The sequence below is a fragment of the Carassius auratus genome, unplaced genomic scaffold (genome assembly GCF_003368295.1).
Source record: "Carassius auratus strain Wakin unplaced genomic scaffold, ASM336829v1 scaf_tig00003761, whole genome shotgun sequence".
Taxonomy (NCBI): domain Eukaryota; kingdom Metazoa; phylum Chordata; class Actinopteri; order Cypriniformes; family Cyprinidae; genus Carassius; species Carassius auratus.
Genome location: NW_020523543.1, coordinates 730,821 through 743,167, shown reverse-complemented (window position 1 = coordinate 743,167; position 12,347 = coordinate 730,821). Strand labels below are relative to the sequence as shown.

Here is a 12,347-nt window from a genome sequence, read left to right as displayed (position 1 = left end):
ATAGTGACAGTGACCAAATGAAATGTCAAATTTGACAACATCCACAACACTAGAGAATCATTATTAACACAATGTTATAAAATAACCAAGTCAAGTAAATGTTTGTATTGATTTTAGGTTATGTAATGTGTGGTGTTGAAATCTCATTTCTTATCATAACTCTCCTGGTTTTCCTGTGTGGGATTAGGTGTAAGATAAGGATTTGTTGTGGGTTTTGGAGACAGGGACCAATCAGACAGCAGTCTCCTCTGTGTATGAACCAAATAAAAAGAGGGGAGTCATGATCTGGTTTTGAAGAGTCAAGCATTTGTTGTTCTTCAGAGAGCTACAGACGACTTGGACGTGACTAACTTCATAGAGGGTGAGGTTTTTCAGCCGTTCAAAACTTTACACTTTACTGTTTCAAAAAAGTGTGGCTCGAGTCAATGGATAATTTGAAATGCTTATATATATATATCCTCTTCATAGTGACGCACAGGGCTCTTGTACAGCTGGCAATATTATTATTAATTATATATTATATATATATTAAGGGTGTAACAATACGCATATTCGTATTGAACCGTTCGGTACGAGGCTTTCGGTTCGGTACGCAGTACGCATTATGTACCGAACGGTTCGTTGGACTAATTAATTATATTTGGAAAAAAAAAGAGAAATATAATGATATGCGTTCAACAAGGTAGCCCAATAACCCAAACGACGTAACAGGCAACGCCCCTGACACCCCCGAAGAAGAAAAAAACACTTATATGTTTATGTTAGGCTACTCAGTCAGGCGCTCGCTCACTCAGTACGCGCTGAAGGCTCGTTGCAAAATGGCCAATGCGTTTAACAGACTAGAAATAGAAGATCCTCCAATAACCAACAGGTCTGGTGTTTGGGTGCACTTTGGATTCCCTGTAAGCTATAATGGTCATGGCAAGAAAGTGGTGGATAAAAAAACAACGGTATGTCGCATCTGCAACATGACAATAGGGTACACCAGCGGGAATACAAAAAAAAAAAAACACCAGCGGGAATACTTGAAACATGTCAACTCATTTACGCCGACATCACCTTATTGTGTCAGTATCTGGGAAAAGACGAAAAAAAGGAGAAACATACACGCTACAAACTATACCCGCAGCATTTAGACCGACATTTCCAACTGACTCAAACAGGGCAAAAGACATCACCGCGGCGATTGGTAGGCTACATTCACGTTACATTTACATTATAGCCGCAGATATGAGACCTTACTATTTACCATTCATTCTGTCATCACCATTATAGCTTAAAGGGAATCCAAAGTGCACCCAAACACCAGACCTATTGGTTATTGGAGGATCTTCTATTTCTGGTCTGTTAAATGCATTAGACATTTTGCAATGAGCCTTCATCGCATACTGAGTGAGCGAGCGACTTAGGGGCCGTTGACATATCGCGCCTAAAAACGCGTGGAAAACGCTAGGCACGTCTTTCAGCAAAGGATAAATGGATTTGCAATTCTAAAAATCGCTTGCAGTAGCTCTGCTACTAAATTTATTTCAAAGTTGCAATCCATATACAACTATGATGAGCTGTTCCTTCATCTTGGCTGAGCTTTCAACGTTGTTACGGGAAAGGATGAAGCTGATTGGTTAGTTCTTGTCACATGACCCGCAGTGCGCTTGCGGCATTCTGAAAAGTTGAGATGTTTTTACATTTTGCTGTATCTAAAACGTACCGAACCGTGACATTAGTGTATCGTAGCGAACCGTACCGTGAATATTGTGAACCGTTACACCCCTAATATATATATATATATATCCTCTTCATAGTGACGCACAGGGCTCTTGTACAGCTGGCAATATTGGAATGTGGATATTGAGAACAGGTTAATAATGAATAAAAACTGTTCTGTCTTCATGTTTTGTCAGGTGTGCAGTAGTACTGGTTGATTTCAGGAACAATGGCAGTCTGGCCTCTTTGTCTGTCTTTCTTTCTGCTCTTTGCTCTGGATGCTTCAGGTAATTGTTGTGAAGTGTATGTGGCCCAGTTTTCTATTCGTGTGGTTTAGCTCAAATCCCACAGACTGTTAGTTTGGATTTAGACATAAAATTGTAATCTGATTATTACAATTTTTAATACACACACATATCATTTTTCTTTAATTATTTCAGAGGCAACACCTCTTAATGGCACAAGCAATGGTAAGATATTGATGCTGTCTTTTAGTGTGTTACATTTGTTCTGCTCTTTTGCTCCGGATGCTTCAGGTAATTGTTGTGAAGTGTATGTGGCCCAGTTTATAATTAATGCAGTTTACCTCAAATCCCACAGACTGTTAGTTTGGACTTAGACATAAAATTGTAATCTGATTATTAAAATGTTTAATATATATATATATATATATATATATATATATATATATATATATATATATATATATATATATATATATATATATATATATATATTCTTTTTTCTTTTATTATTTCAGAGGCAGCACCTCTTAATTGCAGAAGCGATGGTGAGATATTTTAGTGTGTTACATTTGTTCTGTCTAGTTATAGTGTCAAAAGCAGCGTCGTCACTGGTGGGGTGAAAGGTGGTGATGATTATAGGGACCCACGGATGTGGACAGAACTAAAACACCGAACTGAGTTCTCCATCTGCACCTGAGTGAACAAAAACCTAAACATACAAACACAAAAAGAGGTGAAAAGCTTAATTCAGCATCAGTGCGCTGTGTTCTGTGCACACAGAGAGCCACGTCTCAGACCTTCAACACCAAATTGAGTTTTGCCTCTTCTTGCTATGAACGGACAAAAGCATAAAATATTATGTTGTACCTGTCTTGGCGGTCGGTTACCACTTAAGTGAATGTAAACAGTTGAGAAAGAATTTGGATGCATTGTGTTTTAAAGTGACTGCGCCTAATTTAGCAGCTGCTGTCTATGTCCTTATTTTAATCCATGAAATCTAATGAGAGAAAATCTCTCACTGCCCTTCACTAAATTACTTTGTCCTTTTAACAAGAATTCAACTCTTTTTCATTTATACAGTGAAGACTATGCAATGCTATTTTACATTTGATTATATGGTCTCTGTAATTGGACAATTACAAACTTAAGCATTGTTTAATTTGTTTCTTTGTTCTGTTTATTTCTTTGTGCTATTTACACATTTTAAACAGGGACATGTACCCTGGTCAGACAAGGTGCGTGTACATACAATATCAATCTGATCTCAGTTTAATGAAAATACTAAAGGTTTAAGGCAGCAATAATACTCACTTATCTTTCTTACAGAAACCTGTGAAAGTGGATGGTCTGCATATGAAGGTAGATGCTTCCGCTTTTTTAACTTTCAGCGTTCCTGGATTGATGCAGAGGTATGAGATGCCATCTTATCATAGGGATTCCTTCATTTCTAAGTCTTGAAATTTTCTGTTAGTTTACAATAGTTTTTATGTCCTACTCTCTTTAGAAACAGTGTTTGGGCTACGATGGGAACCTGGCCTCTGTACACAGTTATGAGGAGTACACCTTCGTACAGTTCATGATTAAATATCAAACTCAAGCTGCAACTGAGGCCTGGATAGGAGGCTATGACGCTGTTTCAGTATGTTTGTTTTACATTTGTTTAGCGTACTTGTCAATGGCCATTCTTTTTCTTTTTCTTTTGTATATTGTAGTTGTTTTTGAGTTATGTCATAGAATAAAAAGTAAGATTAGGATACAGCTGATATGTTTGGCATGGTAGGTCTACTGGTTTCTATAGAGAAACACAAACATGTTTTTGATGCGTTAACATCATGAACTTGTGATCCAAATGGTTGGTGTGAACATGTTTTTTTATATTTACGAATATCAAATAATGCCATGTAGGTGTGTGATGGAAACGGAGTGTCCTTTATGGTGTTCTGTTCACAGGAGGGAACATGGCTCTGGAGTGATGGATCAAAACTGGACCAAGAGATATGGGCTCCTTCACAACCTGACAATACCAATAGAAACGAGCACTGTCTTATGATGAACTATCAACGTGAGTGTTTTAAATGTTTATGAAATATCATCACTATTTATATCTTTGTTATTTTTATCCAATAACCAGCCGAATGTAGAACTGTATTTTAACTTCACCTAATGTTTATGAAATGGTAAAGGAATAGAATTGGCTGTATTACCTTAAGAATCATTACATTTGATCAGAATACTTATACTGTAACAATAATAGACTTTTTTCCTTCCTGCTATAGCCTCGAGCAACTGGAATGACAACCCCTGTCATGTTAAAAAGCCTTATGTGTGTGTGAAGAAATAAACACCAGCATTTAAGTTTAATGTAAAATTGTGAATGTCTTATTGTCTTGCATTAAAGGAATAGTTGACCAAAAAATGACAATTTTGAAACATCGCTTACCCTCAGTAGATCCAAGATAAAGATTAGTTCTTCATCAGAACAGATCTGAAGAAATATAACTTTACATCATTTGCTTATCGATGGAGATCCTCTGCAGTGAATGGGTGCCATCAGAATGAAAGCTCAAACAGCTGATCTTGAAGACATCACAATAATCCACACGACTCCAGTCCATCAATTAATGTCTTGTGAAGTGAAAGGCTGCAAGTTTGTAATCAGTTTTTAATTTTTTGGTCAGTTGCTCCTTTAACTAATTCTCCCTAATTTCTTTACTAATGTGCAAGTAGAACTCAATAAATATCAAGCAGTTGCATTTAATTGTTTCTGTGGGTTTTTGTCTCGTTCCACGTATCAGATGTGAATTTTCTGAATGAAATTCCTGAAGATTTTCGGTAAACTTTGGATCTGCGTAAATAAAATTCAGCATCAGAGGTGCTTTGCTTTTGTCATGCCATTATGTTATTAGAGGAAATAAATAGAAACATTTGATAATCGAGTTGTTATAAAACAAACAGTAAAATAATTCAATGAGGACTGTGCCAAAGAAAGATGTTTTTTGTCAAAAAGTATATTTCATGAAATTACAAAGCTTATATAAGCAGAAGCAATACAAATACAGAATTATTTATAGAGTAACCTGTGACGGTGATTGGTCCACATTAAGGAGAAGCTTTCATTTATTTTTTTTATGGACATAAAATTAAATAAAAAATATCCTGGATTTGAAGAATATTGTGTCCTTGGCCTTCACTGAGCTCAAGTAATAGTTTAATGTACAAAAAATTGGAAATGAACTTGACTGTCGATGTCTTAAATAATAATGTCAAATAACCAACATTTCTCAAAATGGATATATCTCGTTTTGCAACGAAACTTTTCAATTGTACTTGGCATATCTTTGGTTTATTGGAGTTTTCTCATGTCAAATGACTAAACTGATGGTTAGCATGGCTATTAGTTTTGACTCAGCATTTCTGTTGCTGTAAGTTGTGTACTTTAGGTATCTGTATTGGTTTGAGCTCATTTCTGTTTGTCTTTTGCTCTTTGTTACAGTTTTACAGTACAATAAGAAAAGTAAAGTTTCTTTGTGGAACTCAAGTAAAGTTATGCCTTGTTTTTTTTCCGGAAGAACTTTACACTGTTAGCTAATTGTCGAGCTTTGATGAAGCAACTCATTGCAAGGACAGTATAATAAAAGGTCAAGCGCACGGCGGGCACAACTGAACAAGGTTATGTGCAGAAACAATGGCAAACAGTACTAGCCATCTCCACAGAATAGGAGTGTGAAAAACTGCAAGAAGCTACTCAAAGTGCTGAAGCATGTGCGAAGTCAGTACAGTCACATGCTTCAAGACAGTCAAGTGGAGCTTCCACAACTAGGCTGCCCGTGCTAAACTTCTCTTTGCAGAAGAAGAAGCCAGAATTATAAAGAAAAGCTGACCTTGAAGCGAGCCTCCATATATTAAAAAGTCAGAAGTCTGTTCCTGCTGCAACAGCAGAAGCAGATGCATATGAAGAAGATGACAAGTCTATCAAGAGTGAACTTAGTCCAGAGTTATTAGAGTTACCTATCAGTTCAGCTCAAACGCACCTCTGAATATGTCAGGCAACACTCAGAAGCACAATTTGCATTGAAGGTTGATCCACTAGTCTGCCACAAGGTGGCGCGTGCGCAGTGTGAAATAACCATGAAGGACGCAGATATTCATCATTATGAGAAAAACAGATGTTGAAAGCAGAAAAGCTCATGTCAAACAAGCACCAAAAAAAAAAAAAGATGAAGTTGACAATAAACTTTACTACCCGGAACCTGCAAGAGAGTCATTTCATCCTCAAAGGAAGCCTTTATCCGAGACTTAAGGTGTGCAAGATGTAACAAAATACCTTATTCACAGGGAAATGTTGAGTGCAGGTCTCCTGAAATTTGACGATCATCCTGAGAATTACTGGGCATGGAAGGCATCATTCCAAAGTGCCGTCCAAGATCTAAACCTTTCATCGAGGGAAGAACTGGATTTGATAAAAAAATGGCTTGGTGAGGAGTCTGCAGAGCAAGCAAAGAGTGGAGTAAATCCCATGGTGGAGAAATTACCTTACAGCTTGCAAGAGAAATGGGTAGCTATAGGATCCAAATATAAGGATGACAATGGAGTCGCATTTCCACCTTTTCATTACTTCTCCAGCTTTGTAAGACAACCGGCACGAGTGAAAAACGATCCCAGTTTTGCCTTTACATCCTCCAGCACCCAAGGCTTGAAAATTTAGAAATACACAAGAAGTGGCAACAGAGCTTCTGTGACTGTTCACAAAACAGATGTTTCACAAGATTCTATGACTATCCAGTGTAGCTCTGGTGAGAAGATCATGGAAAGTCTTGATAAGCTATGTCCCATTCATAAAAACCCCCACCTGCTAAAAAAAGCAGGAGCTTCAAAGCTAGACATATTGACAAAAGAAAATCATTCCTGAAGGAGAACCGTATTTGTTTCAGATGTTGTGGGTCAGGACAGCATTTGGCAAAAGACTGCAGAGTGACACTTAAATTTCTGGAGTGTAACAGTGAGAAACACATCTCAGCGCTACATCCTGGTCCTCCTCCCACTACGACAGGAAGCCAAGAAGCCGACAAAGATGATGGTGGGGAGGTGAGTGGAAATGCTTTGACACCACATCCAAATGCACAGAGATATGCGGCAATTCAGATGGTCAACATTCCTGCTCCAAAATCAGTCCAGTGATAGTGTATCCTGCTGGAAAAAGTGGAAAAAGAGAGGAAGGAAAGAAAATGTATGCAGTGTTAGACGAACAGAGTAAGAAGTCACTCGCTAAACATAAAATAATTCCTATTATTTTAAATATAATAATTTAATTTAAATATTTAAGCAACTAGGGTAACACTTTAGAATAAGGTTCCATTAGTTAATGTTAGTTAACTACTTTCGTTAACATGAACTAAGCAAGAACAATCCTTCTACAGCATTTATAAGTCTTAGTTCATGTTAATTTCAACATTTACTAATGCATTATTTAAATCAAAAGTTGTGCTTGTTAACATTAGTTAATGCACTGTGAATTACCATGAACTAACAATGAATAACTGTATTTTCATTAACTAACATTAACGAAGATGAATAAATACAGTAATAAATGTATTATTCATTGTTTGTTCATGTTAATTAATACATTAACTAACATTAACTAATGGAACCTTATTCTAAAGTGTTACCGCAACTAGTTCCATTCCTATGGTAAAATGAATATGGCTTTTGAATCAAAATTCCTATTAACTTGGTCACCCAATCTTGCTCTCATTCAACATTGCACTACACAAGTTATCTTTTAGTAAAATCAAACCCAAATCTCTGAAACTCTCTAATGAATTAACTTTCATACTGTGTCCCAGGGATAACAAGATACACATTTTAGATGTCTTCACATATTAGATATAAAGTTTTAAGCACATGCAATGTTTTAAGTTCATCTATTGAGACAAGTTATTAAATAACAAATGCATATCTAATTTTAATTAATCTATTATTATTTCTATATTCTGCACAGTCCATTTCTTGGAACATTTTTATTTATTTTTTCTCTAAAACATCATTCATACAATTCACTTTTTTGTTTTTAGGGCTCATGCACTCATCCTTTCTTTTCCAGTGTAACACCAGCCACGCCCGTCTCCGCAACCTAATCACATTCAAGTGATGGTCCAGGAGGGGAGAGAGCATCTCTTGCTCCAACAGATATAGAGTTTATTTTCTCATACAACCACAGCCAGTCACACATAGACTTACATTAATACATACATTAAAACAGACTACTGTACACTCCTCCAGAGTGACCCGTCAGTTCTACTGGCTCCTTCACTGATGCACTTCCTCCATACAGTAAAAAAAGCAGTACTCTGCAGGAATGATTGCCTTCCCGTACAGCCCTCTGGATCTCCCTTACGACTTCTACAGAGCTTTTTCCAAAGGACTTTTCCGCACGTTTCTACATCTGTTTCTCGTTTATTGCTGTCCTTCTTAAGCCCAGTCTTCAATAAACACAGACCCTTACTTGCAATGTACTTCTGCCTACACCAGGGATAGGCAACTCCGGTCCTGGAGGGCCACTATCCTGCAGAGTTTAGCTTCAGCCCTCATAAAAACTCACCTGCCTGTATCTATCTAGTAATCCCGAAAACACTGATTACCTCGTTCAGGTGTGTTTAATTATGGTTGGAGCTAAACTCTGCAGGATGGTGGCCCTCCTGGACCGGAGTTGCCTATCCCTGGCCTACACCATTGTTGAGCTGAATCTCAGGAATTGAGTAGCTGTTAGCTCCTCAGGCCAGTCGGAGCTACTGCAGAGGAATGGGCTCGCTGAAATTCCTGTCATCATGATGTTGATGCAAGTTACTGCAAACGCAGGGCAGAAGATTGGGACTTTAATTGACCTTGCTTCAGATACAAACTGCATAACCCATAAGGCTGCTGAAAGACTGGGGTTAAGACATGAGAAGATAACTTTAGTTGTGCATGGGTTTGGTGTTATGGCCATGGAAGTGAACACTCAAAGGTATCTCCTCAAAGTCAGAGTCAAGACACCTAAAGGAACCGAGAGAGCTCATAAATGATCTGCTACGGCCTGGATGAAATCGCAAGAGTGCATCAATAAATTGAACCTGAGAAGTGGAGAGAATGGGGAGGATGGGGTTCAGGCCAAATATACAGCTGCCAGTAACCGTGAGTTCCTTGAGGGGTGGCACTGGGACAGCATCGGAGCTGCATGTGAGCCAAGATGTGGAGGATGCCGATGTGGAAACTGTCCACCAGGAGGAAAAGAAATGACCCTGACAGAGGAGAGGGAACTGGAGATCATTAAAGGAGGCCTCACCTACAAGAAGGGGGATGCTCACACACCAGCTCCACATTGGGATGCTAAGTATCCTTGGACGGTAGATCCAGCCTCTCTCCCAAACAACAAAGGTGCAGTCCAGGCTTGTTTTTTGAGGACCGAAAAGCAACTAAGCAGAGAGCCAGCCTGGAAAATCGCATATGCTACCCAGATCCGTGTAATGGTCGAACGAGGCGCAGCCATAAAACTCACCAACAAAATCATGGACGAATGGAACGGACCAGTGTGGTATGTAAGCCACCTGGTGGCGCCGAACCCTCATTCGGTAACAACACCAATTCGTATTGTGTGGAATAGTAGCCAGGAATACAAAGGCGTTGGTATGAATGATCTTCTTCTGAAGAGACCAGACGTTCTCAACCATATCAGAGCTGTCCTGCTGAGGTTCAGAGAAGTGACGTATGCATCTCTAGGAGATATCAAAAAGATGTACAACTCTGTATGGCTCGAGGAGCTTGAGATGCATCTTCATAGGTTCCTCTGGAGGGACAGCCCAGATGAAGAGATAAGTGAATATGCAATAACCAGAGTCAACATTGGGGACAGACCTGCTGGTTGCATTGCTCAGTTGGCTATGAGAGAAACCGCATGCCTGCCCAACTCTCTTCACTTGGAGGATGAGCGTAGAGTCATAGAAGAGGACAGTTATGTAGATGACCTCTTAACCTCCCATAATGACCTAAATAAGCTTAACAAAATTACAGCAAATGTTGAAGAGATTTTGAAAGCTGGAGGTTTCTTCCTCAAACCATGGGTCAGGTCAGGGCAAAGTGGGAGGCAAGGAGTGGAAAAGGAGGGTTTAACAGAGACACAAGGAAAAAATTTAATTCTTCCAAATCAAATGAGGGATGAAGACAACAAAGCCATGGGTACCGGCTACCAAGTGGATGAAGACCAGCTCTACATGTTAATCTCCGTTAACTTTTCCAAAAGGAAGAAGATAAGAGTTGGAAAATATCTTCTGAAGGAGGAGGTGAGAACTGAAACCCCTAAGCCACTGACTAGAAGGGCTCTCTTAAGCCAAGTTGCTGGACTGTATGACCCTATTGGTTTAGTTACACCCGCCAAACAGAAGGGAGCAATTCTTGTAAGAAAAGCATTCCAAGGGGGAGGGGGTGGGAAACTAACCCAAGAAAACTGTGACCAACCTCTCTCAGAAAGGCTCAGAGAAGAAGCCATACAGCTTTTTGAAGAATATGTGCAGCTTGGACAGGTGAAATTCCACAGGAGCTTCACACCAGCTGGCTGGGAAGGGAAACCTTGGGGCATCACTTTCTCTGATGGAAGTGACCAAACCTATGGAGCTGTGATGTACTTAAGATGGGAGACAAGTCAAGGCACTGAAGTTAGATTCGTTGAATCAAAAGCCAAGCTGACACCCCTGGATCAGAAGGGTGAAGCTGTAAAAGAGGAGATCTGTGGTGCTGTCTTCGCAGCCAGGATCAGGAAGTATGTGGAAAAGCATGCTCGAATGAAGATTGAGAGATGGTTCCACCTACTCGACAGTCAAACGGTCTTAGGAGCCATTCAAAGAGTCAGTTATGGGTATAAAACATTCTTTGCAAATAGAGTGGGTGAAATCCAGAAAGCTGGCCTAGTGCAAGACTGGTGGTGGATCTGTGGAGATCTAAACATAGCTGACATTATAACGAGAGGAGGTTCTCCTGAAGATTTGAAGGAGAATTCCACATGGCAAAATGGACCAGAGTTCCTGAAGTGTCCAGTGGAGAAGTGGCCTATAAAATCGGCTAGAGAGGTTGCAGCTCATGCCAGGGAGAGTGTAAACAAGCTCCAGAGGAAGGCCTTCTCAGGTGCATTAACAAGAGCTCAAACAAGGAGTAAGCAGGAAAAAGACCTACGAGGCACTCAGGAAATTCCAAAAAGTGAAACTCAAGAAGGAATATCTGTGTTTAACCCAACAACTGTTCTTCCAGGAAGGAAGCCCTCTGGCTGGGTTAAAGATCTTGTGGAAGTAAGAAGATTCAGTAGCCTGTCCAAACTGGTGAGAGTTGTTGCCTGGGTTTGTCTAACTGCCAAGAAGTGGCTGAAGAGGAAGTGTCAGGCCCCTAAACAGTCAAAGTGGGAGTTAAGATCACCCAAGCAAGCTGTGGTGACTGTCAAAGAACGAGAAGATGCACTCAAAGACATCTTCCTCACAGCTCAAAAGGGTACAGTTTTTTCAGACACAACTCTAAGCAGGCTGGCAGTATACAAAGATGTGAATTCTGGACTACTAGTTTGTGGAGGTAGAATTCAGACGTTCAAAGAAGATCAGCGAGCAGTGCCAGTTTTACCATTTGAAGTGACAGATGAGGTCAAGAAAAGAACTAGACTCAAAGTATGGGGAATAGTCTTCTGCTGCATGGCTTCTCGAGCCATACACACTGAAGTGGTGAGTGACATGTCATCTGAAGGATTCCTACTAGCCTATCAAAGGTTCACTTCACTGAGAAGACACCCCAGAAACTCTGGTCAGATCCTGGCACTAATTTTGTGGGAGCCAGACCTGCACTGGAACAGCTCCACAAATTCCTTAATAGAGTAAACAAGTCTGAACTTGAAGACACAGCTGCCAAGCATGGTACCGAATGGTCGTGGAAGATCCACTCTGCAGACTCTCCCCATAGGGATGGTGCAGCAGAGGCAGCTGTCAAAGTAGTAAAGCGGGCATTGAGGAACCTTGGTGGAGATGCTGTTTTCACATGGAGTAAATTCCAAACTTTTCTCTTCATGGCAGCTAACCTTGCAAATGAGAGACCCATTGATGCAAGAATTCAAAGCAGAGAAGACTGTATAGAGTACATCACCCCAAATTCTCTGCTTTTAGGACGCAGCAATCCAAAGGGAGACCCTGGAGATTTCCAATTTGATGGCTACCCTTACAAAAGACTTAAACAGATTCAAGGAGAGGTAAATAATTTCTGGAAGAAGTGGACCCAATTGGCTGGACCTAATCTGTTCATAAGGAACAAATGGCACACCAAAGAGCGAAATGTAACTGTTGGAGATGTGGTCTGGTTGGTATACCAAAACGCCCTGAGAGGACAGTACAAGCT

The 12,347-nt window shown here is 39.9% G+C and overlaps 1 protein-coding gene across 3 annotated transcripts; it reads left to right on the top strand.

Annotated features, from left to right (window-relative positions):
* The first annotated feature begins 211 nt into the window (after window positions 1-211).
* LOC113070340 (galactose-specific lectin nattectin-like) lies at window positions 212-4,707 on the top strand. 3 transcript variants are annotated; one of them, XM_026243628.1, is made up of 9 exons: window positions 212-361; window positions 1,902-1,991; window positions 2,145-2,174; window positions 2,465-2,494; window positions 3,161-3,184; window positions 3,276-3,358; window positions 3,454-3,588; window positions 3,900-4,011; window positions 4,226-4,707. In XM_026243628.1, exons 2-9 carry the CDS (start codon window positions 1,934-1,936, stop codon window positions 4,288-4,290), a joined length of 537 nt encoding a protein of 178 aa, XP_026099413.1. In that variant the 5' UTR covers window positions 212-361; window positions 1,902-1,933; the 3' UTR covers window positions 4,291-4,707. The 3 variants fall into 3 exon arrangements, with proteins under 3 accessions (XP_026099413.1, XP_026099416.1, XP_026099414.1); XM_026243631.1 differs by lacking the exon at window positions 2,145-2,174; XM_026243629.1 differs by lacking the exon at window positions 2,465-2,494.
* The last annotated feature ends 7,640 nt before the right edge of the window (window positions 4,708-12,347 follow it).